The sequence below is a fragment of the Nymphaea colorata genome, chromosome 2 (assembly GCF_008831285.2).
Source record: "Nymphaea colorata isolate Beijing-Zhang1983 chromosome 2, ASM883128v2, whole genome shotgun sequence".
NCBI classification, from domain to species: Eukaryota; Viridiplantae; Streptophyta; class Magnoliopsida; order Nymphaeales; family Nymphaeaceae; genus Nymphaea; species Nymphaea colorata.
Window position 1 is genome coordinate 6,747,171 of NC_045139.1, and position 26,510 is coordinate 6,773,680.

The following is a 26,510-nucleotide window of genomic DNA, read 5'->3' on the forward strand; positions in this document are numbered from 1 at the left end:
GAAAACATAGAAGTTTTTCTTATAAAAGCAGTTGGGATTCACTCGTAATTGGGAGGAAACACAATTTTTAGAAATTTTCATACTTTATAATTTTTTTTTTTCTGTGCATTTTATGAGATCGAGAAAATTAATGAAATAGAAGAGTCACAATTTGAGATCGGTATAGAGACGCAGGCTAGTAGTCTCAGGTTATTCGATCCGGTTCGTGAGTTACGCCAATTGATTTTTGGCGGGAAACGCAATGTTCCATCGTGTAAAAAAATTGGAACGATCATCCATCTTCTGCCCAATCGTTCCCTCGGCTCCGGCGGCTTCTACCAGGTATGCCGACCGTCAAACGCCACCGGAGACTTCGTGCAGGTGGAGGGATCACCTCCCAACCAAACCCTAGCCCTGATCCCGATTCCCTGAAAATGCCCAGCAAGAGGGTGGCCTCGCCGTCGTCGCTCGACAACTCGGCCTTCAGGATCAGGTTGTCGAGGGATGCCTCACCGCAACCCGTTTCGGAAACGATGCCCGTCCGTGCTGGTTGTTTCTCATTCGCTTCTTCGTCCTTCTCTTCCAACTCTTCCAGCTTTTGCAAGCCAGGGAGGAGTTTCAGGGCCGTTACTGTTGATCCTGTCGTGCCGGTGGAGAACGATTCTGCTGCGGCTGAAAGCGCAGCCAATGTTTCCGGTGTAAGTGCCAAGAGAGCTTCTGTGAGCCATCCGAATTCGATTAGCAATGTGTGCAGCGCGGGAATGGCTCCGTTTCCGAGGTCGATCGTCAAGAGGGGCGGCGATGGGGGCAATTTCGTCAAGCTGAACCTCGATCGCGGGAAGAAGTTTCCCGGCAGGCGGTCGAAATTCAGGAAGTTTAGGAAGAGGCGGTTTCGGAAGGGTAATAATGGGGAGGACGATGCTGGCCTGGTCGGTTCAGAAGGGGAATGTGATTTGCAGGCGAACGAAGAGGAGAGATGGAGTTTGGATGGCGACTCCGAGTTGTGGAAGGCGGTGGCTGCAGCGCGAGAGGATCATTCGGATCAGAACCTTATAAATTTGTTGAAGCTAACGCATGGTTTTGATTCTTTTCGTGATGGGCAGCTCGAGGCAATCAAGAGGGTGCTGGCTAATGAGTCCATGATGCTGGTCCTGCCTACTGGCTCTGGGAAGTCATTGTGTTATCAAGTAATTCCGATGCTAACACGGTGAAATCCTCTTTTAGTTGCTCTGTTTGCTTGCGAAGATTCACTTGGCTTTGGATGTTGTGCAGTTGCCGGCTTTGATTTTGCCTGGAATTGTATTGGTCGTGAGCCCTTTGGTGTCCTTGATGGTCGATCAGCTTCGGCAGTTACCGCCCATAATCCCAGGAAGTCTCCTTTGTAGCACCCAAGTAGATTTTCCTCCTTTTCTCTGGCTAATTTCTGATTGTACTTCTTCCCAAGGGTGCCAATCTCAAAATTTCCTTGCAGACTAGCAAAGAGGCAGCAGAAACAATTGAAAAAATCCGCTCTGGGGCTATAAAGGTAATTTGTGCGTAGGCTTTAACAAGCCATGCTATGTCATTTACTCAGCTGTCGCTTATAGTGAATTGAGTCTGCGGAACCGAAGGGAGAAGAGAGGACACCTTCGTTTACAAGTGACTAGAAATTATGCGTGACGTGTGTGACATTGGCATGGTCTGATTTTAGTTCCTGTCTTCCTGAACTAAAAAGATTTCTCCTGTGTGAGAACATAAATCTGGAATTTCCATGCTTCACCAACATGTTAATAAGAAAAATTGCCTGAAGTATCAATATGAAGATAAGTACTTTTTGTGGCTCTGTGTGGGCAAGTGCCCACACGCGCTTCTGCCCCTCATATATCGTTCATTTCATTTCATGCTTCTGAGTTCTCTCTCTCTCTCTCTCTCTCTCTCTCTCTCTCTCTCTCTCTCCATTCTATTGCTTTATAAGCGCTGTCCCCTTTTTTGTCTCACATTAATATATGGCTTTAACATTTGAATGAGATATCAGGTAGACATTGTGAAACTTCTTTTTCCATCCTGTGGAATTTTATTTTGTCCTGTGTTGATATCTGATAAATAGTCAAAGGTCGCTGTTTTTGCAGACCATGTGTTTAACGTTTCTTGTTTATCAGGTACTTTTTGTTTCACCAGAGCGACTACTGAATGCAGAATTCTTATCAATATTTGCTTGTGAGTCGCTTGTATCTTTTGTTGTAATCGATGAAGCACACTGCCTTTCTGAATGGTTAGTTGAATTTTCTATTCTTTTGCCCATCTTTCTCCTGCTTTGTTTGTAGGAGATATGGGCCACCTTTGTCCTGCTTTTTTTCTAGGAGAGAGCAATTTCAATCTTCCTGTAGTAAATTGACATTCTGAACTAAGCTCTTAACAGGTCCCACAACTTCCGGCCTTCATATATGAGACTTAGGGCTTCTGTCCTTTGTGATAAGCTTAATGTGAAATGTTTTCTGGCAATGACTGCAACTGCGACGTTGAAAACATTGAACTCTATTATGTCTGTCCTTGAGATTCCACCTGCCAATCTTATTCAAGCTTCTTGCATCAGGAAAAACTTGCAGTTGTCTGTGATATCAAGCAAAAACAGGAAAGTGAATTTCTACATGTTTTTATTGCCATTATTTATTTCACTTTATTTTCATATTGTAGTGCATATTATATGCATGTCTGCTGTTTTTTCTGAAAGCATGTGGTTCTAATGTATCCATATATTTCTGAATTTAGAATTCATGAATGCTGTTATGGTGCACATATGAAGGAACTGTAAATTTATTATTTCTATCATCACATGTGTTCCGATTTTCTACTAGTGTCCTGCTACTTGTTGACTGCATGCCAGCTTAATGGTTTCAACGTTGTATGTGTGATTCATGGAAGCACAAGCATGATCATGCTGGATTTACATATTTGTTATCTTGTTACACATTTATAAGTATATTAGGATTTAAAAATATCTGTTGTTCCAATTAAATTCTATAACGGTATCCTTGTTCCTATAGCATTTGTAAATGCTCAATGATTTGTTGGTGACATAAGTGCAGATTAAAAGACCTTCTAGCATTAATTAAATCTTCACAAATGGCAGCAATCAGAAGCATCATAGTTTACTGCAAATTTCAGGTTTATTTATGGTTTCCTTTTACCTTTTTTTAATAATGTCTGAAATCATCTATGTGTCCTTAATGCTTCTTTAAGACATCTCATATGGGGTTATTACTGGTCTGTGGTTTGGCATCATCTCTTTTTTTTTCCTAACTTCTATCATTTATGTCCTTATAAAAATCAAAACACATGGTTTCTTTTCTGAATGCTATTATTACTACTGTTGTTGAGAGATCATGACATATACTAGCATCCTTGTTCACAGCTTCCACTCACTGGTTTCAAATTTCAATATCCCGCTGCTAGGCAAGGAACATGATACATGACAGAGACGAAGGCAGTCATGGCCAAGAGTTTTGTTGTGGCTATCCTTAAACTGTCTTCGAAGTTAGAGGATCACCTTTGCTTGCTGACTTAGATATGCAAATATGTGCACAAATAGATGGACATGTAGATGGGACTTGAGAGTGCATATGTTTTTGACAGCATAACCTCGGGGTTTGAACTGTGGACATCTTAATAACATGGGTGCTTAAGGGGAAACCTTTGAAATATCATGAGAGTACAATACACAACTTTTTAATTGTGTGTTTAGGTATATCATATTTTGTATTTTGAAATATAACTGTATGGTTGCTTTTTTCTCATCCTAGTGTTAACAAATATGATACTCTGGAAGGTTGATCAAGCATGTGATGTTTTTTTCATGAGGAAATGACCTTGGATGTTTTATTTAATGTTAGGATTTTAAAGTTTAACGAGGAATGAATTATCTAAATATTACAAATTTGAGACAGAGTTTAGCAAGGGGATATTTATATGGTTTATAAACATTATGGATAATGTTGATGTGTTGGGGATAACATAAGACCTATTCTGTTTACTAGAAGCCCAATAAAAGCAGCGGATTTGAGACTCTGGGGTTTTCCTTGAATTTTTTTTAACAAAGGATTTTCTGCAATAGAGATCAGAAACGGAGAAATTGAATGAGTAATTTTGTGGAATTTAGTGGCCTTAAGGCCTTTGAAAAATCAATTAATTAAAGGGTTAACCCTTTAAAGAGAAGACCTGAAATGCTTAAAAGGGAAAAAGGGCTTGGGTTCACAAACGGAAGGAAACCAAAGAAAAAAAGTGCGTGGCTAGCAAGAGGTTGGAATGACAGGGAACATAGGAATCTTCTTAAACCAGCCTTTGTTGTTGGAAATTCTCTTAATGCTCATGCCTTGTTAAAAGAAGTGTTACAGATATCACAATATTTTCGAAAATATCGCGATATTAACGAGAAAGACAAAAAAAAAAGAAAGAAAAAATAGTGAAAACTTGAAATATTTTGAAAAAAATTAGAAAATATATTTTTGCATTATTTTTGCGATTTTTCCCTTTTTATCTTTTTTAATGTTGATATCATCATGGATTCAAATTTCAACTTAAACTAAATTATTTTTCATCATTAAAATGTTCTTTTTATCACTTTTATCTAGTTGTATTTATGTTTTCGTATTAGGTTTTGATTTGTTTCATTTTTACTTATTTTTTAAATTTTTATTTTTTAAAAAAGTTTTCCAATTTTTTCCCAAGAAAAACAACTTTTCCAAAAAATACCCTAGAAAAATCTCGCTGTTAAAAGCCCAAGAATGATATTTGTGACAATGGTTAAAGTGGTGATTAAGCAGTAGAGGTGAGTAGGAGTGAGGAACAATGCCAAATCTGCATTCTAGTCTAAATTCTTATAAGGGATTACCAGTGCTGTGTTAATTTCCTTGTATAAGAATGCACATGCTTGATTTACCAGTTCCACAAACTTGGCACCAAACTATGAGAGTCAGTTATGGTGCATATGGTCAACCTTGAAGCACATAATTAAGGCACTACCAGTGGCTTCAAGCATATTCCTCATAATTGGATCAAATCCACACTCTATCCATGGCCTACATATGAGCAGTCAGATCCATTACACCTCCTTTGTAATATTACACCACATATGTTATATTTTCAAAATATTGCCAAGAAATATATATTGCAGTAAGATCACAACATCTTGCAATTTCTTTAAAATGTTCTCCTTTTTGTATATTTTAAGCCTCTACACTTTCTACATTTTCCTTTTCATTGAAATGTATCTTTATGATTGTTTCATTTTATTTTGCAAAAAAATGTCAGAAAAGTTATTGCATCAGGTGCTTGCTTCAAAATTTTCTCGAAAAAGAAAGAAAATCACATTCACAAGAAAAATGATTTCACAAGCAGACTTACTGCAGAATTTCTGATAATGATATTGATCACAGATTCACATTGAAAAACAAATGAACGTGCAAAATGTCATAAAAATTTTTGATTTACTCTTTTAACTAAATAAAGACATTCCTGGCAGGCTGGCACGGTTATTATCCTCCAGAACTTCTTACCCTATCAAGTTCCACACTCATCAGAATAGCTTTGAAAGTCTAGGTTTCTCTTGAAAGGTAATATTATGATTTGCGGGATAGTGTCAGCAGCACTATAAAAACTAGGATTGCAAATGGTGGGGATCTAGTCTGAGGGCTTTTCATTTTCTGTTGCACAGGATCCTATTCCAACCCAATCTTTAATCTACTTTGCCATCCTGGATCCAATCCACTTGCTTTCCTACTACATACAAGAAAAACAGATGTGGACCTTGAATAACCACCAGTTCACCTAACTAGTCTGTGATTCTACTGCCTTGAAAAACATTCAGAATCTTCAGAGGATGATTGCTTTAGTAAATCAATGTCCTACTGAGGTTCAGATATCTTGTCTTTTGAATCTCCTCCATTGTACTCTAGGTTACAGCAAATCCATTCCTAACTTCTCCTATAATGCCCTCAAAGAAGTTTAGATGCAAGTCCACAATCCTTTCATAAAATAAAAAATGAACAACCTAGGGTTAGGAGCCCGTACTTTGTTACTTAATAAAAAAAATTGCTATTTTCTTGCATTTTTTCATTGGAGAGCGAGTTGGATGGTATTTTTAGGCATTTATATGTTTGTCTTTTGCAGTATGAAACAGATTTAGTCTGCAAGCTTCTTTCTGATAATCAGATCAGTGCAAGGGTAAGTATCATATTGCCCAAGTTTATTTTTACAATTGAAGCTATACTTTACGAGTCCAAGTTGTTTGATTAATTATTACGTTTAGATCTACCACAGTGGCATCCCAGCAAAGGATAGGATTCTCGTGCAGAAATTATTTTGCTCCAACAAAATCCAAGTGGTAGGATGCTTGTTTGAGAATAATTTTTTTTTTATTGAGTTGATTGGAATATCTTTCCCACTTTCAAAATTTGAGTTGCATTGCTAACAGAACTTGTTATGACAGATTGTAGCTACTGTGGCATTTGGCATGGGTTTGGACAAGAGTGATGTTGGTGCTGTATGTGCATTTATTTATTTTATTTGTCTTTTGAGTTTTGACACGTCGAGATTTTTTTCCCATTTTTGTGGAATATTTGTTTTATATATTTAAGTTATCCCTAGTTCTCAAATGTATTTCTTGCTTTCAGGTTATTCATTACAGCCTGCCAGGAAGCATAGAGGAATATGTTCAGGTGAGCATATTTACATGAAGTTTATGAAGCCATTTTTCTTTGTACTGTGTTTATGGTTGTATGTTTTTATGCTTTATAGGAGATTGGACGTGCTGGACGGGATGGATGTCTTGCTTTTTGTCATATCCTTCTAGATGATTCTACATACTTAAAACTTCGCAGTCTCGCATACAGGTACTGTGCACTCCATACAAAGTTCTGTTTCATATATGTTATTGTGAACAAACTGCTTACACTTAATGTTGTCACTTGTCAGTGATGGTGTAGATGAATATGCTGTTAACAAATTCCTTTGTCATATTTTTGATGATGGAAGTCATCATCTCAATAAAGTTCATTCCTTGATTGTTGAAACATTATCACGTAAACTGGATATGAAAGAGGAGGTACTGTTCAATTTCAACTCTATCAACTGCTTTTTCAGGGTTAGTTTTTTAGTTTTTTATGTTACTTATGTGTGACAAGCTCCTTGTTTATCTGATCTAAAAGTTTCTATTGCCTAAGTTGGTGTTAAAGAAACAAGTATCTTACAATTCAGGAATGCATCACAGCGTGATCAAAATCAATGCCGTATTTGTTCTGTAAAGCTAATTTTAAGTGGATGAAATACTGATTGATCATAATATTGAAGAATATATGCCTTACACACTTTTTTCAATGTAAATGTCAGTCACTTGCTTTTCGTCCTGGAAGAATAATTGAACGTAACACATTTTTAATTGTAATCAGAATTTATGTGATTTTTGGTAGTATTTCAGTCATTGAATTTTGTGTTGACAATGCAGCATAATAAGATGGAACATTGTTGTGGGTGGGAGGCTGGAAGTAAATGGTTGAATAAAACAATGTGAGGGTCAAGATAGAAGTGGGAGACATTAGGTTTGGCTTATACCTAAGGTTATAGCCAATGATAGAGGAAAGATGCTTGTGTTAGTGGCAAACTCTACAACATTAGAACATTCTTAGATGTCGCTGTTATTAGGAGCTGGATGGTATATCAATTATTTGTCAAGAACTTGTCCTCAAATACAGATCTTGAGGAAGAGGTTTCCATTGAATTTCCTTAGTGAGTAGTCAACTTTTTAATCTCAAAAGAGTTGTGTTTGGGTGCAAAAATGCATCCCATGTTTGCATTCTAAAATATTTAGTGCAAGCGGCAATGAATCGGTCTTACACTCTTACTCAAAGCTTTCATTAGTTCGCGCTATTTACCCTCCTTTGTGTGGAACACATTATAGGGTATTGAGAATGATTTGAAGATCATGGACCATGTTAGCGCAAGCTGGATATTTGATTCAGATGAAGACCTTGAGTTTTTCAAATTACTTTGTAGTTTGAAGATATTTAAAGAGGAATACATTCTGAATAAATGACTTGATGAGCCATGGAAATCAAACTGATTGACACTCCATTCGACATTAGATGAAGCTGAAAGTCATTATCCTAAACTACAGCTAGTTGGCAACTTGAGTTATATGATCATTGTTCAACCAAATGTACATTTTCTTTTGCATATAGTAAGCCAATTTATGAATGATTTAAGATTAGTATATCTTGCAGAAACTTCAGGTCATACAAGATATTTGAATATCTGTAGGTACTCATGTTTTTTCCCATACATCATCTTCATTTAAGATGAGATCCTATGTTAAGTTTGTAGCAGTCGTTTTAGAGTTCACTGGCGACATGCGCAGAAACACATATCTATGTGTTTCATATAGTAGTGGAATCAGCAAAAATAACTCTATCAGTAACAGTAGTTGAATATTAAGCAAGACTATATATTGGGTATTGCTTTATTTAGATAGCTTTTAGAAGAATTTGGAGCCAAAATGTTTAGAAGTAGTATGCTTGATACTTCGTTGTGATAATTAGAGCAGTTTATGACAGACAATTTATGAAGGAAGCAAACACACTGAAATAGGTCGGCACTTTGCTCAACCGACCTACTTGGATGAAGTTATTTTCTTAACTGTCTGAAATCTGGTCTGCACACGGTTTTCACATGTTATATTTGATCATTTTAGTTGACTTTTTGTTTTCTGCTTTCATCTTAACCAAGGGCATCATATGGCTTTTCTGATGTGCTTTAATGTAGCTTCTCTGATGGCAGGTGATGGATACAATACTGACTTACCTAGAAATAGGTGAAGTAAAGCACTTGCAACTTTTGCCACAGATGCATACTACTTGCAACTTAAGATTTCACAAGGTTGGTGTTCCATAGAAAGGTGGAATGGTTTAATGTAATGGTGAGATAATCCTGGTATCATCTAGGCATTCAAAAAATTACTTCATTGTTCACAGACTGCACCTAGTTTGCTTGCTGTCAAGGATGTGGTAGTTGCCAACATTCTGAAGTAAGTCTACTATCTGCCCCTTCAGATGTTCCAGACACTTGAGGTTTTGGTCTTCTCATAAATTTTTACGTGAGTTCTTTCTGTATTCTCAGGGGAGAAACTAAACAAGGATATTATGTATTTGACATACCAACTTTAGCGAATACTGTTGGGATGACACCTCATCAACTTGTTCATCACATTCAAAGGCTAAAGGTAAAATGAGTTTTCATGTTTACATTATCAGCACTTTTTTCCCCCTCCATAATTTATTGCTTTTGATATGTAACTCCATGACCATGAGTACTTGGTGTTTGAATTTGTAGGTTTAGATCATAAGCACTTCACTATGTAGTCTCATCTCCCACATCATACTAAGTATGCAAGCAACACAAAGCCTTTGGTGTTTTTTTTTTCTGTTGGTTAGATCCATGTCTACAATCTCGTCTTTTGCATTTTGACTGCTTGCTTGTGATATGGTCGCTAGGATCTCTCAGTTGAATTGTATGAAAAATGTGGCTACAGCTAGTGGACCATCGGGTTTGACAACATCTGCTTGTAGTGTTTGAAGTTCACATTGGATGGTGACCAAGTGGGGTCTAAGGAAGGTTTTAACATCACTTTGTGTTGCAAAATCCAATGCCACCACAATTACAACTCCTCCACTAAAAATGAAAAAAAAAATGAAAGGCCATTACCCTGAATAAGATCTTTAATAGACTTTGATCAACAATTTTAACGTGTTAAAAGAATATATTGTCTAACATGCAGCAAAGGAAAATGGTTAAAGAAAGGGATAAACACATACAAGTTGAATAATCATAAAGTTTGGCATGAATGAATAAGTAAGAGAAGCAATATAGACTCATGCTCATTTGCATGTCTTATGAGCTAAGATCGGGCTTTTCTGCATGCTTCATTAGTTCAATCATCTTTAACTATCTTGAATCATTTAACCAAAGTGAAGAATAAATGAAGAAAATAGCACATTTGATGATGAATTAGTTGCATTCAATAGCCTTCATGTTTGGATGTCTTTGCCAACCCCCTCCTCCCTTGTTATCATGAATTTAAGCATGAGATTGTGTTCTTCACCTCAAACAGTTTGATCACAGTCAATGTGCTGTTCATCATTGAAATACAGCTCTGGAAGGTTAACCAGAGCAGGAATTGCAACAGTCGGTCTCCTAGTTAGATAGCCATGTGATATTTGTTGCTAAATTCCCTAAGGCCGTCACATGGATTTTACAAGTACTTACTATCATGCTAAAATGATTGACTGGATATGAACGTTCTTTTTCTATTGAGAGGAATGTCAAAACTTCCACTTATCCAAGACATATAGCTCAAGTTAAAACAGCAATGTTGATTGAAAGCTACAGTGATCACAATTCTCAGACTAGGTTAAGCCTAAAAATTGCATGCAGGAAACCAACCCATCAAATTTCCATGGCAATGAAATAATAATAAGTGTATAGAGCAGATGATGAGTAAACGTACTAGTCTGCAATAAGATACTAGTACGATCACATCACTTTCATTCTTAATTGACCTTGATGATTATTGAGTAAACAAATTACCATTTTTGTTTGGTTGATCCTTTTTATTGATTCTTCTAGATGCCAAGTTGAAATAGTTTAACCTTTAATTTCTTTCACTTGCTATGCCATTATCTTTCACATTGTTTTTTCTAAATTCTGCTGTAATTGGATTACTCATGATGTTAGATGTAAATCTAGTCATGTACTTCACTCCTCACCATAGCACAGTATGAATTACGTTTTCAGTTCATTTTTCTCAAATTTATTTCCCATTGACATCTTATCTGCTTAAATTAACTTTGTCCTTCATTAAATATGGTAGTCCATGGAGGAGGTCAGCTATGAATTGAAGGATTTAGCCTTTTTCTTTGAGGTTATAAAATTTCCTGAAGATTTGTGCACTCTTGTGGCACATATCACACGAAGACTATCTGAGGTGGAAAACTATAAGGTATTGTAAATGCTTCAAAATCTTTTTTGTTGAATTATTTTCCAGCATCCTGGAAGTTTTAACAGTTAATATTTTTATAGATTTGGAAACTAGATGCAATGTTCTCTCTTGCATCTTCAGCATTAGAGAGGTGCAAAAAAGTGGATGAGCATGCTGATTCTCTTCATATGCATTATTTGCAACAAAAGATTGTGCAATACTTTGGGAACCGTGGTGACAATGAAAACTTCTTGATGAGTGGAATTACTAAAAGCAGGTCTGGAAATTTCATATCCTTTCTACTGGATGCTTTGCTTGGTGTGTAATCTGGAATTCTTGCAAAGATATTTGTGTTGAGTTTCCAAAACAATTTATTTTGCGTCTTTGCAAATGAAAGTAATGCTTTTAAAAGTTCAACAGAATTAGTAAGAGGTTCATGTGAATTGGCAAAAGGGCCAAACTTGCAAAAAGCATATCGATGGCTGTACCAAAAGCAACCTGAAGAGGATGGTCAATGTCATCTGTCTGGTCATACTGTAGATACAGTACTGTTTTTCAGAAAGGAAAAGCAATAATGAGAATTTGTAATGCAGGAGGGAGCATGGTACTTGTCTTACATCACGTCATAAAAAATTAAAATAACCATTGACATGCTTTCAATAGAATGATGTTATGAAAAATTTGCAAGATGCATAATACCATCTTGATAGTTCAAAATAGACAAGAGATGTATTTCATAATACTTTCAAATATATGAATTGAATCATATAATAGTTTTACATGAGGTAGAGTAGAAGGCATTAGAATAATGAATTATTGTTTGTGACTGTTTTCTTCTTAAATGGAGATCGTGATTCTTTTGTTTTCATGTTGTGAATTTATGCTTGCGAGTTTTCTGTATATGCTTCCCGTACACCAGCGAGAACTAATACATATGAGAACATGCTTTTCTATTTCCCTTTGACTGCCCTTGGATCTGTATGTAACCCTGAATCCAATTCCTACATGAACAATCACGATCGCATTTTCAAAACTTTGACAATCCTATCCATATGGTTCTGCCCCAAAATCTGGTAAAAATCTGATCACAGATCTGAGAAAATGTATGCTTTAGATTTTTGTTGGTTGTAGTTCAAAAGGGAAACCAACTGAACAGCGAACCAGACTTGTTGGATTTTATCTAGTTCTCTGGAATTTTCTTTGATAGTTCTAAGGGCTTTCGCCTCTCACCACGATTCTGGAGAACCATAGCAATATTCAGCTATACATAATAAGCCATAGTTGAAATGGTTTCTCCACTTTACCTTGCCATTTCTCTTTCCTTATTGCTGTCATTAGACATTATTGATTAATATAATCTTTTCTCTTTTGTTCAGTAAAACCTTTATCCTTATGATATACCTAGGAAATGAACTTGGTACACTGTTTATGTACTTGTTGGTTGAAATTTCAATGACAATATTTGTGATACTGCTTTTTTCTTAAACTAAAAAAAATTGTGTCATCTTGTCACTTGTATTTATAAGCAGAAACTAAAATTTCATTATCTGGAAACTGATTTGCTGAAACCAAGAAGTCACTACATTGACAGATTGACCCATTGATTTCGAGCTGTCTCTAATTTTCAAAATTTTTCAATTATAGCATAGTTAACTTTCAATTGCTTTCATGTTCAGACTTTCATTTAAGACTCTTACATTTAACTTCGATTCATGAATCCTTGAAGTCTTCACTTTTATAAAACTAAATAACTTTTATGATGCTTTATTCAAAACATATTCAACTGAGCTCTTTTATGCTTGCAGCCCATATCTACGAGCAGATATTAAGGTGAGGTCAACCAGAAGATGGATTCCTAAAGTGTCTCTTTTGCATTTGAGTAATTTAACCTGGTTCAGTATGTAAACCTCTGGGTGGATTCAGGTGTTCTTGCAGGCCAATTCTCATACGAAGTTCACTCCAAGGGCTGTAGCAAGGATACTGCATGGAATTTCCAGCCCTAGTTATCCTGCTTCTATTTGGTCAAAAACCCATTTCTGGTACTAACTTTGTTATCTAAATGTATAAATGGTTGCTGCATCTTTTCATGTGAAATTGTTTTGAAGTCCTTAATTTTACAGGGGTCGATATTCAGAAGTTGACTTCTTAGCAGTCAAGGAAACAGCAGCAGCTGAGCTTATTAGTTCTAAAGGGTAACTACCAGTCGTTGTTGTCATTTGACAGTATATTTACTCCTTTTGCAACTTCTCAGTGTTCACTTGTCACTTTTTTTAGCAAAAAATTGAATACAAAAATTTCAACAGATAATACGTCCAGGCTGAAACCTTCACTAAGTAAAGTCTATTTATTTGTCTCCGTTCGGGGCCATATTTGTCTCATTGCCTTTTACTCCAGGCGAAGCAATTCAATACAGTGAAGCAGTTCAATCAATTCCACCTGGATATTGACTTGAATCTACTTCCTCCCCTGCCTGCCAGCAAATAACCAATTCCTCCAAGTTCGAGCAAAGACTATTCTGCGCACCATTCTTCCTTGCGCAGTGATTTCTGTACGGCTGGGCCCCGGGATCAGATTATAGCAGTAATGAGGACTAGTGTAACTCCACTAATCTGGTGGCAGGCAGATCGGAGATTTTACATGCCTGAGTGGTTCACCAATGACACTCCCCTTTGGCCTGTTCCAACTAAAATATTTTGCTGAAGACCCAGGTTTGGCTTCATATGGGATGATTGGATTGTTGAACAAAAATTTACAGCACACGGTGCATAGAAGGTTCGCGCCGCAAAGAAATCTGCAGCGACCATTGGTTATTCAAGGGCTTTTCCTCTTTAGAGAAGGGTTGCCCGAGTCCGCCAAAAACATCGTTGTAATTTGCGTTCAATGAAGTTCATGAATAAACTACTATATGCCTGGGTCTATTTCTTGAGGTTATGGAACATAAGAATTGAAGTCTTTTAACTCCACTTTCTATGGTAGGATCTCTCTGCAAGATGCTTATTGAGTTGTTATATGTCAAGTTGTAATAAAGGTTTGTGTTGCAAAGAAATCTGCAGCCACCATTAGCTATTCAAAGGGCTTTTCCTGCCGGTGTCTGCCCAAAGCATCCGTGTAATTTGAGTTCAATGAAGTTCTTGAATGAACTAATAAGTGCCTAGATGTGTTTGTTGAGGTCATAGAGCATGAAAATTGAAGTCTTTTACTCCATTTTTATGTTACAACAGCACGAGGCTTATTGAGTTACATGTCCCAAAGTTTTCATTATGTCCCAGCAGTTACCTCTAAAGGTGTCACTATGTGCCAAACGTCTAAACCTTTGATTTTTTTTTTCTTTTTTCAATTCTCGAAGGTGAGTCTTGTCCTTCGCAAAAAAGTGTGTTAAATTTCAGATGAAATGAGGATTCCAAGCGCTACCATTTATCCATATAATCTTGATGGAGTTATGGTTCAGTGGTCGATGTGATTAATGAAAGGAGCCCCCTGTATTTATTCATGACAATGGCGAGCATCCGAGGAGAATAAATGCTGATGACGATCTTCCTTGAGAGGGAGAGGGAGAGAGAGAGAGATAGAGAAGCAATCCGTTTAGACGAGGAAAATTAAGAAAAACAAAGACCAAGAGCAGGCCTAGCCACGGCCGACAAACCAGGTACACCTCAAAAGTAACAAAATAGGGACCCATTGAACCATCACTTGGAAAACAAGAATATACTTAAACCTCTCTAGATACGGGATGGGACTTCACATGGAGTGGGAAAAAAAAAAAAAAGAATAGGGACAACTAGGGACAGTTGTTCGAAGAACTAGCCGACCAGCAGACAATGGTCCGCAAGGGGCAGCATCTGGTTCTTTATACATCTGTTATGATCTGGAAGCCCAAGAGTTTTTCTTGATCTGAATGTACACAGCCAATCAGAAGTGCATTAAGCAGCACAAGCTGTTTGAAGATGCACACTTAAACTCGGCGAGTGACTAACCGTAGGTTCGCTTGCACCACTTGCAGGATATCCATCTTCAGACAGCAAGAACAAGAAGCACCATAAGCTTACGAATATAGAGAAGGAAATGTGAACTACAACAGAAAGTGACCCTTGAAGTTTCTTAATGAACTTTAGTTGCTCTATCTTTGTACAACATGTGCCACTCTTGCAAAACCGCTGCCTGAAGGGCACGGTGTTCTTGTTCTTCTGCCGTCAACTCTGATAAAGTTGAAGGTTCCTTAGGCTTCTTCTCAGCGTCTTCCTTTTCTTTCTCATTATCATCATCACTATCCTTGGGAGGTTGAGGTGGAGGTTGTGCTGCTCTTAGTATTGCTATTCTTTCCATTGAGATTTTTAATCGCTCAATAGCTGCTTCTTTTACTTCATCCTCAGGCATGTATTGAACGCACCCATCCGTAATGTCATCTAACCAGCCTTGCAAATCAGAACCTATTTCTTTTATTATGGAAGCATCAGAGGCTCTTATCACAAACTTGCACAGCATTGCAGTAGTCTCGTCCCCAAAGTCTACGTTTCTACTTACTTCACTGGCACCAAATATCATCATACCCACAAATCCACCGTACCAGGTCTTGGCAGCATAGCAGAGCTGTAAAATCACATCTCCCTCAATAAAATTCAAAGAGTAGAGATTCTTGAGAAGTACAAAAAAAAAACTCATATATAAAACAAATATGCACGAGTGGAGTGATCGCGCATCTGCCCTTCTGCTCCTGGTAGTCAAGCTACGGATACAGGGACTTGTTTCCAAAGATCCAATGGTTAAAATCTTAAAGTGATTCCCGTGTCCTATTCAACCCCAACCAAAACGAGATTGACGGATGGTATGAGTCACTCAGAACTAAAGATTTTGGAATTGAAGACCATGGGAATTGTCCTTGTATTATTAAAATGGAAAAAAAGGTTCTCTAGCACTTGCCTGAAAAGGCACAAGGAACGGTTCAATCTTTCAATGGCTGCAATGGATCTGAATTGAAATTGTTTTCGAATTGGATTCAAAAATATATTTTAACCAAAACAAAGAGCAAATTTAAAAAAAGTACAATAAAAAGTCAAGAAGTTCAATTCAATTCTAATCAGCAGATTGATTAACACCGATTTGATAACACAGAAAAATGATTAAAAGGTACAACTTACAGGACAAAAAAAAAACATTAAAGCACTAGGTAACAGATGAAGAACTGAAGGGTAAAACCAGATAAGAAAGAGAATGAAGACAAGTGTTTAACTTACTTGAAATCCTGCAACAGTCCTGAGAACATGGGAACAAACTTGGTGGAAAGGCTTTAAAGAAAGCGACTTCAGCCCCCTCAGGAAAGGAGGAGCCCCAGTCTGTAAAGCAGCAGTAGCTTTAAAACCACTCCCTTCGTATGTGTATCCACCTGAATATTCTAGTATGGCAGGCAAACTCGGCCATAAGCGGAAATATTCAACTGGAGAACACTTATGGGGCAGCATGAGTTCTGTCAAAGGAATTTTGTAAGGCATACAACGTAAAATAACTGGTTCTCCAATCTCTGGCTTTAATGTCTTCTTCTGTCTCATGATTTGAGAAGGGTCCTCATCTGGATAGTCACCATCATAGTCGCCTGCACCTCCACTTCCATGAAATGGATAGTATAAAACCTGGACCCAGAGAGCACAGCGTTCGAAATGGGAAACACCAACAGTTACACTGCAGAGGATTGGATCCTGCAGGAGCATGGTGTCAGTAAGCAACACCTTCTTGGTTACTAAACTATCATGATATACATGTATACCGGGAGGCATCTGGATTATGTAAAATGGATAATTAAAGTGATGAAAATACAAACCTGAGAGACAAGATGATGCAGTTGCCTCACTGCTTGAGGAGAACCATCCATAAAATGCAATGCACCTGAAAGCCCCACTCGGATATCAACTCTGTTAAGCTCCAGTTCAGTCAAATTGAGAACCTGAAGATGTTGCAGAAAATGTCATACTGGTTCATAACAACAGGACAACAAATACGCAGCATTATCATCCAACAGATTTCGGACTAGAATGCTGGAATGAAAGGGACGCAGGCACATACAAGTCATCATATCTTATCAGCTCATACAAGTTAACCTAGAGTTCCTGCTGAGAACCTGGATATAATGATAATTATGGATTTTTTCTATATTAAAGAATAGGTCAAGATCATCTTTGAGTTCGACCATCTTCATTTAGTTCTTTGTTCTGTTAATCTATTAAAGTTACAACTTACTTGATTTAAAGCTATAGCCTATGATCGTGGCCACAACTGCAACTAAAGGACATTTTAAAACAACTTAAAGTGGCCAATCTGATATTACTATTTTTGAAAGAACTAATGCAAGAAATATTACATCCATAATGTTTGATGTGACAACTGCAGCAACCATTATCTTCAAGATATTTGAAATTTACAGCAACCAATAAATATCAGTATAGGTCCAAAAATACCCTCAAAATTATAAATCTAGATACTATTGCAACTATGAAAATATCACAACATTTGGCAAGATTCTTGAAGAAACTTTTTTTACATGCTGCTAAATTATGTACTTTTGATTTTGTAGTTTCTTTTATATTTTAGAAGAATTTATGTTTTTTGCCAAATATTTTTTGACAGACTTTCCCAAAAATTTTATAAGTAAAACCTTATTAAGGAATTGCAGAGAATGATATAAGTGGCTGTGGTAACAACTGATGAGCTCAGAATTGCTTGAAGTGTAATTGAAACTTCAGGAGTTGTGCTCATACCAAGTAGCCTTCTAAGCCAAACATCATAGCCATTAGGCACCAAAGCTCCCCTTTGTCTAATATCTAGCGACAACTTGTGGACCATCTTTGTCATTGACAACACTCACGTTAAGAAAGAATCACCCTTTAGAATGCATTTTAAAGAGAAAAGCTGGCAAATGTGAAAATTCATTCCTCAAACTTCATATCATACTCCAAAAAGGACAAATCTAGGCTCAACTAAGAAATATTAAAATTACAGTGCCAGCAAAAAGTGGCTAACAAAATTTGCCATGCTTGAAGCCCTCCTCACACACTGAGTGATTCAACTGGCAAAAAAATATCCTTGTATGATGCATTACTACATAATACTAACATGGATCTGTTAGCATATGGAGTATGAATAACTAAGAAGTTCTTACAGATATTCCAAGATATCCCTAGTATCAGTCTCTCATGATTCCTAAGGACCTGTGTGCACCGATGCTACTCCCTGGTACCACACTCACGTATAGACTAATTTCAGATCAGATCTTTTAAAACAACCTACTTTACTACTAAAAAAAAATATAAACATATATTGTTACATGATACCAATTAGCTATAAACATGCAAGAATACAGAGCATCCATGCAAAAGACCACATAGACATTGCAAACAGAATAATACATAGACTGACACTTGACATGATTATACCAATCAGAACAGTGCCTTCCATATTGAAGCAAATCATCCTAAGTTGGTCACTATGGGAGAAAAGTCACATCAAAGACTGCAGAGCACATGCAACACAGACCACAACCACAACAACATCACAAACAGAAATAATGCATAGACTGACACTTAACATGATTATACCAATCAGAAGAGTGTTTCCATGTTGAAACAAATTCTAAGTTGATCACCATGGGAGAAAAGTCATAGCAACTTGATTTTCATTCCTTGTAGCAAGTAACTGTACTGTTCCATTTGGGGCAGATATTCATCCACATTGGATGGAAATGATTGCCTTATTACCTTCAGAATAGAAAGTACAAAGTAATTTGCAATTACTTGTCATTGACATGGAGTCAGTGACTAATTCTGTCATCCAACCTTCTCAACAGAAGGACATTTTTCCAGCAGTAGGCCATGAAGGCTACTGGAATTTTAGAGGCATAAGAGCATAAACGGAAAGCTAGACATAACCACAAGTTCTGAGAGCTAAAGTGCCAAAGATAGACTCAGACACAGAAATTATCTGTTGTTCATGAGAACTTGAACATGATTTCCAGCCAATTTGGCATTTTTTTGTACAGTGAGTACTAATGGCATTGAATTGCAATTAGTAAAAATGATGCAATAGTTCCAAGGCCACTATTATATACACTACAATCTGCATGAAAAACGAGACAGCAACGTGAGATGATGCAACTTCGAGAGAGCTTGATGGAACCTTTAGGTGAAGAGTAATCCTTCCATCAACTGAGTCAGATAGATGATAGGCTTCAACGAAACAGGGATCACTGCTGCCACTTAGGGTACAAGCACTAGGTGGCACCTTTAGAAAAGCAGAGTCAATGCCCCTCGTTAGCAAAAGCATAAGCTCACTTGGATCTGGACTCCACAACTCCTGGATGGCCTTATGAACCAAGCTTTCTAGCTTTCGGTCCTGAGCTGCAGAAGCTTCAAAAAATTGTACAGTAAGCTTATGATGGCTAAATGGATAATCTCCCCTCGCTTCACCAACTCCTGCCCACCTGTACAAAGCAAAACATAGACCACCAGAGTATGTTAAAGCACATACATAAGCTACCAAAAGTAAAGCTATAGATACTTGATACCATTAAGAAAAAACTTGAACTCTTATCATGTAAGGCCAGAACAATGAAGACAAAAATTAATTTCTATCAACTCAATGCTTAATTGAATGCAAAAACTGTTATTGAAAATTTGAAACACAAATGTTGTGGGAAACCACCACTTATATAACAACAGAGCACATGAATAGATAGGGAAGACAAACATAAAGAAATATGGACCTACATATGTTATGTTATAATGAAATGCAGGGAGACCAACAACCCAACAATCAACATAAATAAAATCCAGTTGAAGAACTAGGTCTTCTGTTTTCAAGTAACATTTAAGAATATCTGACAAGTGCATGCTTGACAGCTCCACTGCAGAAATTATCTTTATAATTATAAGAACAAAAGAATATGTGCATGACTCATGTGCACGCATAAATTTTCTATTTTCAGAAAGTCTCTGTTTTACTTTCAGCACCCATTTGGTTAAGGGAGGGAAGCAGCCTGAGGTTCAACATACACCTTCTAAGATACTACCCCACATGATGAGAGGTAAAGTTTCTCTCCTATCTCAAAGACATTAATTCAATATTAAACCCAAGATAAGATGCCATAATGTACAAAGTTAGCACATCAGATATACAGAATATGTCTATACATTCAAAGAACTTGGACGAAAAATGATCAAGGTATTCACTTTACTGAATAAAGACACAAGCAAAAAAAATCATATAAAAAATTCAAGATCACAAACTCACAAAGATCAAACTTATTTCTGTCTTTATAATAAGAATTCATGGTAATGACAATTAATCGGATTTTTAGAATAGTCAAAGATAAACAGTAGTGAAATGGTTAAATGACAACCAAAATCCTACCAACTAGAGCATCATGCAGCATACCTGCTTTCAGGGTGGTTAGTTATGTACTTAATGGTCTGCAATATTAGACGACACTGATGCTTGCTGACAGCATCTGCTACATTGCTACTCCGAAAATCCTCAAGTTCTTTTGTCAAAAGTTGCCCTGCTCTAGGATGACGAGATCCTAAAGATTTTGCACACAGTAGAACTGCTTGCACATCTTGAAGTCTATTTGTAGTAGTCGCTGCCGATGAATCTATGTTGAACAATACCTTATGAATATTTGATATCAGGATGTTCAATGGATCTTCCGGGTCATCAGCAAGAAGGGGATCTAGACCTTCAAGGTCAAAATGCTCAGCTATAGCCCAAAGGAGACGTGCACATATTCGTGAAGTATTAACCTAATAAGATAGGAAAAAAATAAACTGTTACCATAATAACCATACATTGGAAATGCAATTTACCTACAAATCATAAGTTGTTATTTAGGTAATAGGACCAGAAGAAAAATAAATGCCTTTGCATGAGGAAAAGAGAATCAAATAATCTTAAACATTAGAATTTTGATCGAGAATAAATCTAAGTCTAAAAAATTTTTAGGCTAACAGTTGTTGACTCATGAAATATCAAAACCTGCCAAATTAAATGTTCAAACTCATAAAGTTTACAATCTCCATCAGTTTAAGGCAAGGAAAAAGAACTAAAGCAGCAAAGCAAAGGATATGACCAAATAGCTCTGCTGTCCTTTTTTTTTTTTTTTTTTTTTCATTATGAAAAAAGTTTAGGGCACCTTTCTTTTGTTTGCCTCAAGCAAGATGATTTTGCTGTATCTTGGCAATTTATCAAATATATCATATTGTTTTTATGAGGTACTATGAAACAAGGGGACACAATAATTGAAGCATTCACATTTACATGATCAATCTGTGCAAATCTTCATACAAGAAAACTATTACAGTATTACTACATTCACTTTGAAATAAGTGAGGAACACTACATTAGGGCTGAATTGAAAAATACCTAATATGCAGACAAGTACAGTGCTTGAACAAACACAAGATATTGAGAAATCTATAGAACAAAAAAGAAAGGATGAAAAAGTTATATTGCAAAATGTCATCTGCAAGACATGAAGCCTATGGTACATCAGAAAACCTTATAAGTACATAAAATGGCGGTTATGACAGAATAATGAGCAAATACTACCTCACAAATGCTATTTTGTTTACTGGAATTTGTGCTTAACCTCAGTAGGGATATAGTTGCACATGCTTGCTAGAGAGAGAGTACAATGGAGGTCATGGCAGAATGACTACCAAATGCTTCCACATGAAAAGTAATTTGATTACTGGGATAGAGTCGAATGCACATGAGAGAGACAGAGAGAGAAGGAGTCCTCTAGGGAAGAGAGGCCTCCAAATTTCTTCAAAATTTTCAACAAAATCTCCAAATGGTGTCTGAGTTATACATCTCCTAAACCTTATGACCATTTGTTTATACTTCTAATCTCCATAATCTCACTTTTTTCCTTTTTTAATTTTACTTGGGGAAAACCACCTGGGCTGAGACACTTCATCAACCCCCAAGCCCAAGGCCATTCCTCTACCTCCCTGGTCTTAGCATGCATCAGCTTGAGCAAGGGGCAGGCACCTCTGGTCCACAATCTCACTTGAAATCCCCAAATTATCATATCTTGAACTATCTGTTTACAGACACTAGAACCATGTCTGAATCTGCCCCAATCTCACCTACTTTCCTTACTCAATTTATTGCTATAACCATACTCATCTCCCACAAAAGATAAGCAAAATCAATTAACTAGATAGCACAGAAAAAAAACTTAAGATGACCCAAATGGATACTATTGATAGTTTAACCACAACAGGCACATATGCACCGGCGTTCCTCATATGCATATGTGTTGATATCACAAACAGAGCAATTCATAAAAAGTTAAACAAGAAATCATGGTTATCATATCAAGCAATGTGACCATAATCAACAAAAAATCATATGATTATGATTCTTACAATACTTATCAGTAAACTGACCTCACGCAAATCTTTTACAAGAATTCTTTGCAGTGTCTGTAACCTGGTTTCATTTAGAATCTGATCCTGTGAAGCTCCATCTTTGACCTTTTTTACTCCTCCCCTGGTATCATAAATATGGCAGAGTCGTACAAGCAATTTTAAATAGCAGTCGATGGCGTAGGTTCGTCCTTCGCAATCCCACTTCACACATGGTCTACAAACCTCCACAACTTCTAGTGCAGACTCTGTCCAATTTAGTGCACCATAACCAGTTCCATAGGCCAAGGCCCCAATAACTCTACTCTCCATACCAGAAGTCTTCTGTTCAGGAAGTGGAAGAGATAGCTGAAAACAACTTTCCACAAGAGAAGCCACCAGTTCCTCCCTAAACAAACTTTTACTAGTAATACTGTTTAGGTCTTCTTTTATCCTAGCATCCTCAAAAAGTGATGCAATATCAGTTCCAGCCAAAGGTTTCTGACCTCTTCTTACACTTTCCTTAGCAAAAAGGTCAACACAAAGGGCAGTACGGCAAATACAAGCTAGGGCATGCATCCTGTCAGATTCTGCCCTTAAATTTCTAACCATTACCAATAACCTTTTAAACAATGAGACCTGAAAATAAATGAAATTAACTTCAGGACAAATAACATTATGAACTACATACTAATGTGAATAAGTTAATTGAGTTGATATATGCTACAGTACCGAGCACGGATCTTGATCAATCAATAACTTAGGATAGCAGTTCATGTATTCATAATAATAATAGCAAAAGAGAACACACAATTACAATATATGAATTGACTGAGAAAGAAGCACTAGAACAGAAACAAGTAGAGAGATCAAGGTTCAGAACTCAGAGGCCTCTTCGAGACTACAGTAGAATACACAAAGAAAGAAAAGAACCACCTCCGTGAAAAGTGGTGCTCTTACGAGGAGGTGCTGATGAGAAGAAACTTTCGCAGATGAACTTCTTGCTTGTTAGGCTGACGTAGTTCCTAGCTAGCAGAGTTGCTAGTATCTGAAGTAAAATTAATCAGCTACCAGAGTTTACATTTCAAAGGACACTAACAAGAAAGATCAAGCAGTGGTAGCACGATTACATTGAGTAATATTAGAAGAGAGAACAAGCATTCCTAAAAGGACGCGGTTGACGCGTGACACTGAAGAGCTTCTTCAGAACTACCACCAGCCTTTTCTTCAAATCCCCAAAGAGAGGGTAAAAGACTGACAATTCAAGTAAACGAGAAAAAAGAAACCTGGTCCGATAAAGGTAAAAGACAAAAAAGAAAAACGAACCGCACCTGCATGTGAAGATCAAGCAGATGAAGGTTGGTGACCACGGCCCTAACAATGCTCTCTCTCGCAGAAGAGAACTCCTGTCTATCCCAGAGGGTGAGGATGGCGATTATCGACATCGACGCCCATTCAGGCTTTCCTCCAGGCACGTCAGCTAGGGAGAGCAGATTCATCGCAACCTCGAAGACCAATGCCGGATCCAATGAAGATGTGAGGAAAGGAACCAAGTGGGAAACAACATCCGAGACACCGACGACCCTTTCGGCGTTAGAGTCCAGATCTGCAGTCCCCAATTTGGCCTCTCCCCCGCTCTTGGAAAGTTTCTTAAGGGCATCGGATGCACCAGAGGCAACAGCACGAACGCCGTAGACAATCGGGTAGACGCTAGCGCGGAAGCTCTCGACCGGAAGGACTAGGGACCTGGCCGTGAGCTGATTCCGCTTGGCCCAAACGAACACAACCATGGCAGCGACCCAGCCGGAACGGATCGCGAGGGAATTCTCGCTGGAGACGAGCTTGTCGCCCGCGAGGCGGCTCATTCGCTTGGAGGAAAACTCCTGGAAAAGGCGCCCGACGGACTCGAAGGCCACCTTGGAGACCGCGTCGGAGGCGTCGAGCATGTTAGCGGCGATCTGGCGCCACCAGCCCGTGACGCGGTCGAGAAGGTTGACATTTGACTCACAGAGGGTGACAAGATCGTCGCGGGCAAGGATGCAGCCCAAGGTTTCGGTGGTGGAGCGGCGCAGGGTGGGGCTATCAGAGATTAGGGCGGCGGAGATCTGTTTGGTGCACTCCGGAATTAAGGCAGACAGACGGTAGGAAGGAACGGACGCGAGGGCAGAGATGGAGGCGGCGGCAACGTCGGGGTCCGGGAAGTCTAGGTCGTTGCGAAGGCCCCTGCAGACGATGTCCCAGAGTTCAGGAGTGAGACGGGTGGAGCGGACGAGATCGAAGGCCAGCTTCTTGCAGACGGCCGAGGCTGGGGACGCGATGATCTCCTCGCAGGCGCAGCGAGCAAGAGAGGAGATGTCTCTCCCGGCTGCGCATTGCTGAAGGGCCTGCAACAGAGCCCCCGTCTGCCGCAAGGCGTCGCTCGACCGGAGGTCCGCCTGTATCTGCGCGAACAGTATGTCCATCCTTTCTCTCTATCTCTGTCTCTCTCTCTCTCTCTCAATGGATAAGAGCAGATCCAGGAAGAGGATGCCGATGCATTTCACTTTTCCGGCAGCTGCTGGGGAAGAAATTTTGGCTGGTGACGATCGGAGGGTCAGAAGTGAAGAACTGGTATTGTTTTTGAGCGCCAAGCACTTTGTCAAGAAAGAGCAGCATCAGTCTGGTTGGGCGTTTTCCAATGCAACCCCGATTTATAGGTAATTGACACATTCATGCCTGTACTTTTGCGATTAACAACGACGTCCCTTACATTTTATACTTCAGCGGTAAGTGCATCTTCTGATTCTTCCAGCCGTCACGTCAGCAACAAATTCTCAATTTGGGCTCTTTCTTTTTATTTACCTTTCCTCCTCTTTTTAAGTACTTTCTTGAACAATTGAGTTAAACAGATTTGTTGAACAATTGATAAAAAAAAAACTCTTAAAAGAAATTGATTCTTCCAGCTGTTAGCAACAAATTCAAGAGAAAAATTCATGTCCTTTGAAATATATTGTGACAATAAGCAATCTTAACTTTTGAATATTCATATTTGTGGTATTTGAAATTTATGACTTGTTTGAGTACTGAAGTCTATCTCTACATTCCCATTTAATATCTGTGTTTTTAAAAAAATGCCGCTTACAAGACAATGAAAATTTGAGGGATGAGAAACTGCAAACACTTAATTAAAAAAAGGCGAGAAGGTGTGCCAGCAATCCGTTGTAGTCTAGTTGGTTAGGATACTCGGCTCTCACCCGAGAGACCCGGGTTCGAGTCCCGGCAACGGAATCTTTTTCCCCTTTTTTTAAGTGGTTTAACCAAAATTTTATGTGCATCCTAAGTCCGCCTTTCCTAACGAACCTCTTTGTCCTCCCTTTTAAGGAAACAAGCTGAACTTGTTCAAAAGTGGCTTGAGTTCGGTCTGCCTGTTACATGAGTCAAGGTTCAATATCGATACAAGCTGGCATTTATGCAAACGTGCTATGTTCGTGCTGCGTCAAGCTCAACCAGCCTTTGGTCGATCCGAATTTAGGAAGCATATTATATTGTACAAAGTTGTGTTCATGTTAAAGAGATATAATAGCTTCATTCATGCATGTTCATTATGATCCGGATTTTATAATTCCTAAGGGGTCGTTTGGTTACTCCAAGATTTGAAATCTATAGACTTGATCTACTGTGACATGCTTTTCCTGATGTGCAAAAAGATCTACATGTAAGATTCTTATTTTATCTTTTCATATTAAGAAAAAATCAGATTTAAGTTTGAAGGGGGAAACTTCTGATCTTAAATCTATGATCTTTAAAACCAGAGGATTTTTAAATCACGGGTAATCAAACGCACCCTAAGGAAAAATATAGCTTCATGAAAAAAATAACTCTGGTTCTTATGTCTTAGGTAGAATGCCGTCACTGTCCTGCACCGATACTCAACTAATTTCATTTGAAAATTATGTTCATTGTTTTTACTTTTGAATTAAACATGAACATTGCATGATATGAGGGAATTGAATTGACTCCAGGAGTTACAATTTCGATCTTATCAAACGGTTTCTCAGCTAGCCAACTATGCTATCGAACCATGTAAAGAAACATATAAACTTCTGGATCTGTGAAAATCAGATCACCGGTACCGTTTGCTCCATGCTTAGAGCCTGTCT

At 38.0% G+C, this 26,510-nt stretch overlaps 2 protein-coding genes and 1 non-coding gene across 5 annotated transcripts; 2 read left to right on the top strand and 1 right to left on the bottom strand.

Moving 5' to 3' along the window:
- The first annotated feature begins 247 nt into the window (after positions 1–247).
- LOC116249195 (ATP-dependent DNA helicase Q-like 5) lies at positions 248–14,121 on the top strand. 3 transcript variants are annotated; one of them, XM_050076376.1, is made up of 21 exons: positions 248–1,166; positions 1,252–1,371; positions 1,451–1,504; positions 2,118–2,230; positions 2,378–2,587; positions 3,042–3,123; positions 6,124–6,177; positions 6,263–6,337; positions 6,443–6,496; positions 6,627–6,671; positions 6,751–6,845; positions 6,928–7,096; positions 8,785–8,883; positions 8,979–9,031; positions 9,124–9,226; positions 10,874–11,002; positions 11,083–11,258; positions 12,787–12,811; positions 12,905–13,020; positions 13,102–13,173; positions 13,376–14,121. In XM_050076376.1, exons 1-21 carry the CDS (start codon positions 324–326, stop codon positions 13,395–13,397), a joined length of 2,709 nt encoding a protein of 902 aa, XP_049932333.1. In that variant the 5' UTR covers positions 248–323; the 3' UTR covers positions 13,398–14,121. The 3 variants fall into 3 exon arrangements, with proteins under 3 accessions (XP_049932333.1, XP_049932335.1, XP_049932334.1); XM_050076378.1 differs by having other exon boundaries at positions 6,928–7,057; XM_050076377.1 differs by having other exon boundaries at positions 13,285–13,381.
- A 426-nt stretch (positions 14,122–14,547) lies between these two features.
- LOC116247671 (protein TPLATE) lies at positions 14,548–24,992 on the bottom strand. The gene is made up of 7 exons (XM_031619915.2): positions 23,703–24,992; positions 22,414–23,010; positions 20,399–20,763; positions 19,142–19,445; positions 16,794–16,916; positions 16,213–16,671; positions 14,548–15,568 (listed from the first exon to the last, which is right to left on the bottom strand). Exons 1-7 carry the CDS (start codon positions 24,831–24,833, stop codon positions 15,080–15,082), a joined length of 3,468 nt encoding a protein of 1,155 aa, XP_031475775.1. The 5' UTR covers positions 24,834–24,992; the 3' UTR covers positions 14,548–15,079.
- A 573-nt stretch (positions 24,993–25,565) lies between these two features.
- TRNAE-CUC (transfer RNA glutamic acid (anticodon CUC)) lies at positions 25,566–25,638 on the top strand. Its single transcript has one exon. It is a non-coding gene; the product is annotated as a tRNA-Glu (tRNA).
- The last annotated feature ends 872 nt before the right edge of the window (positions 25,639–26,510 follow it).

Excerpts from the sequence above, each read along its gene's own strand:
- LOC116249195 (XM_050076376.1), top strand. The coding sequence starts at position 324 with ATGCCGACCGTCAAACGCCACCGGAGACTTCGTGCAGGTGGAGGGATC. Across the intron at positions 1,167-1,251 it reads GGAAGTCATTGTGTTATCAA|TTGCCGGCTTTGATTTTGCC; the intron begins GTAATTCCGATG and ends GATGTTGTGCAG. Across the intron at positions 1,505-2,117 it reads TCCGCTCTGGGGCTATAAAG|GTACTTTTTGTTTCACCAGA; the intron begins GTAATTTGTGCG and ends CTTGTTTATCAG.
- LOC116247671 (XM_031619915.2), bottom strand. The coding sequence starts at position 24,833 with ATGGACATACTGTTCGCGCAGATACAGGCGGACCTCCGGTCGAGCGAC. Across the intron at positions 23,011-23,702 it reads TGCTTGATCTTCACATGCAG|GTCTCATTGTTTAAAAGGTT; the intron begins GTGCGGTTCGTT and ends ATTTATTTTCAG. Across the intron at positions 15,569-16,212 it reads GGACTGTTGCAGGATTTCAA|CTCTGCTATGCTGCCAAGAC; the intron begins GTAAGTTAAACA and ends GTGATTTTACAG.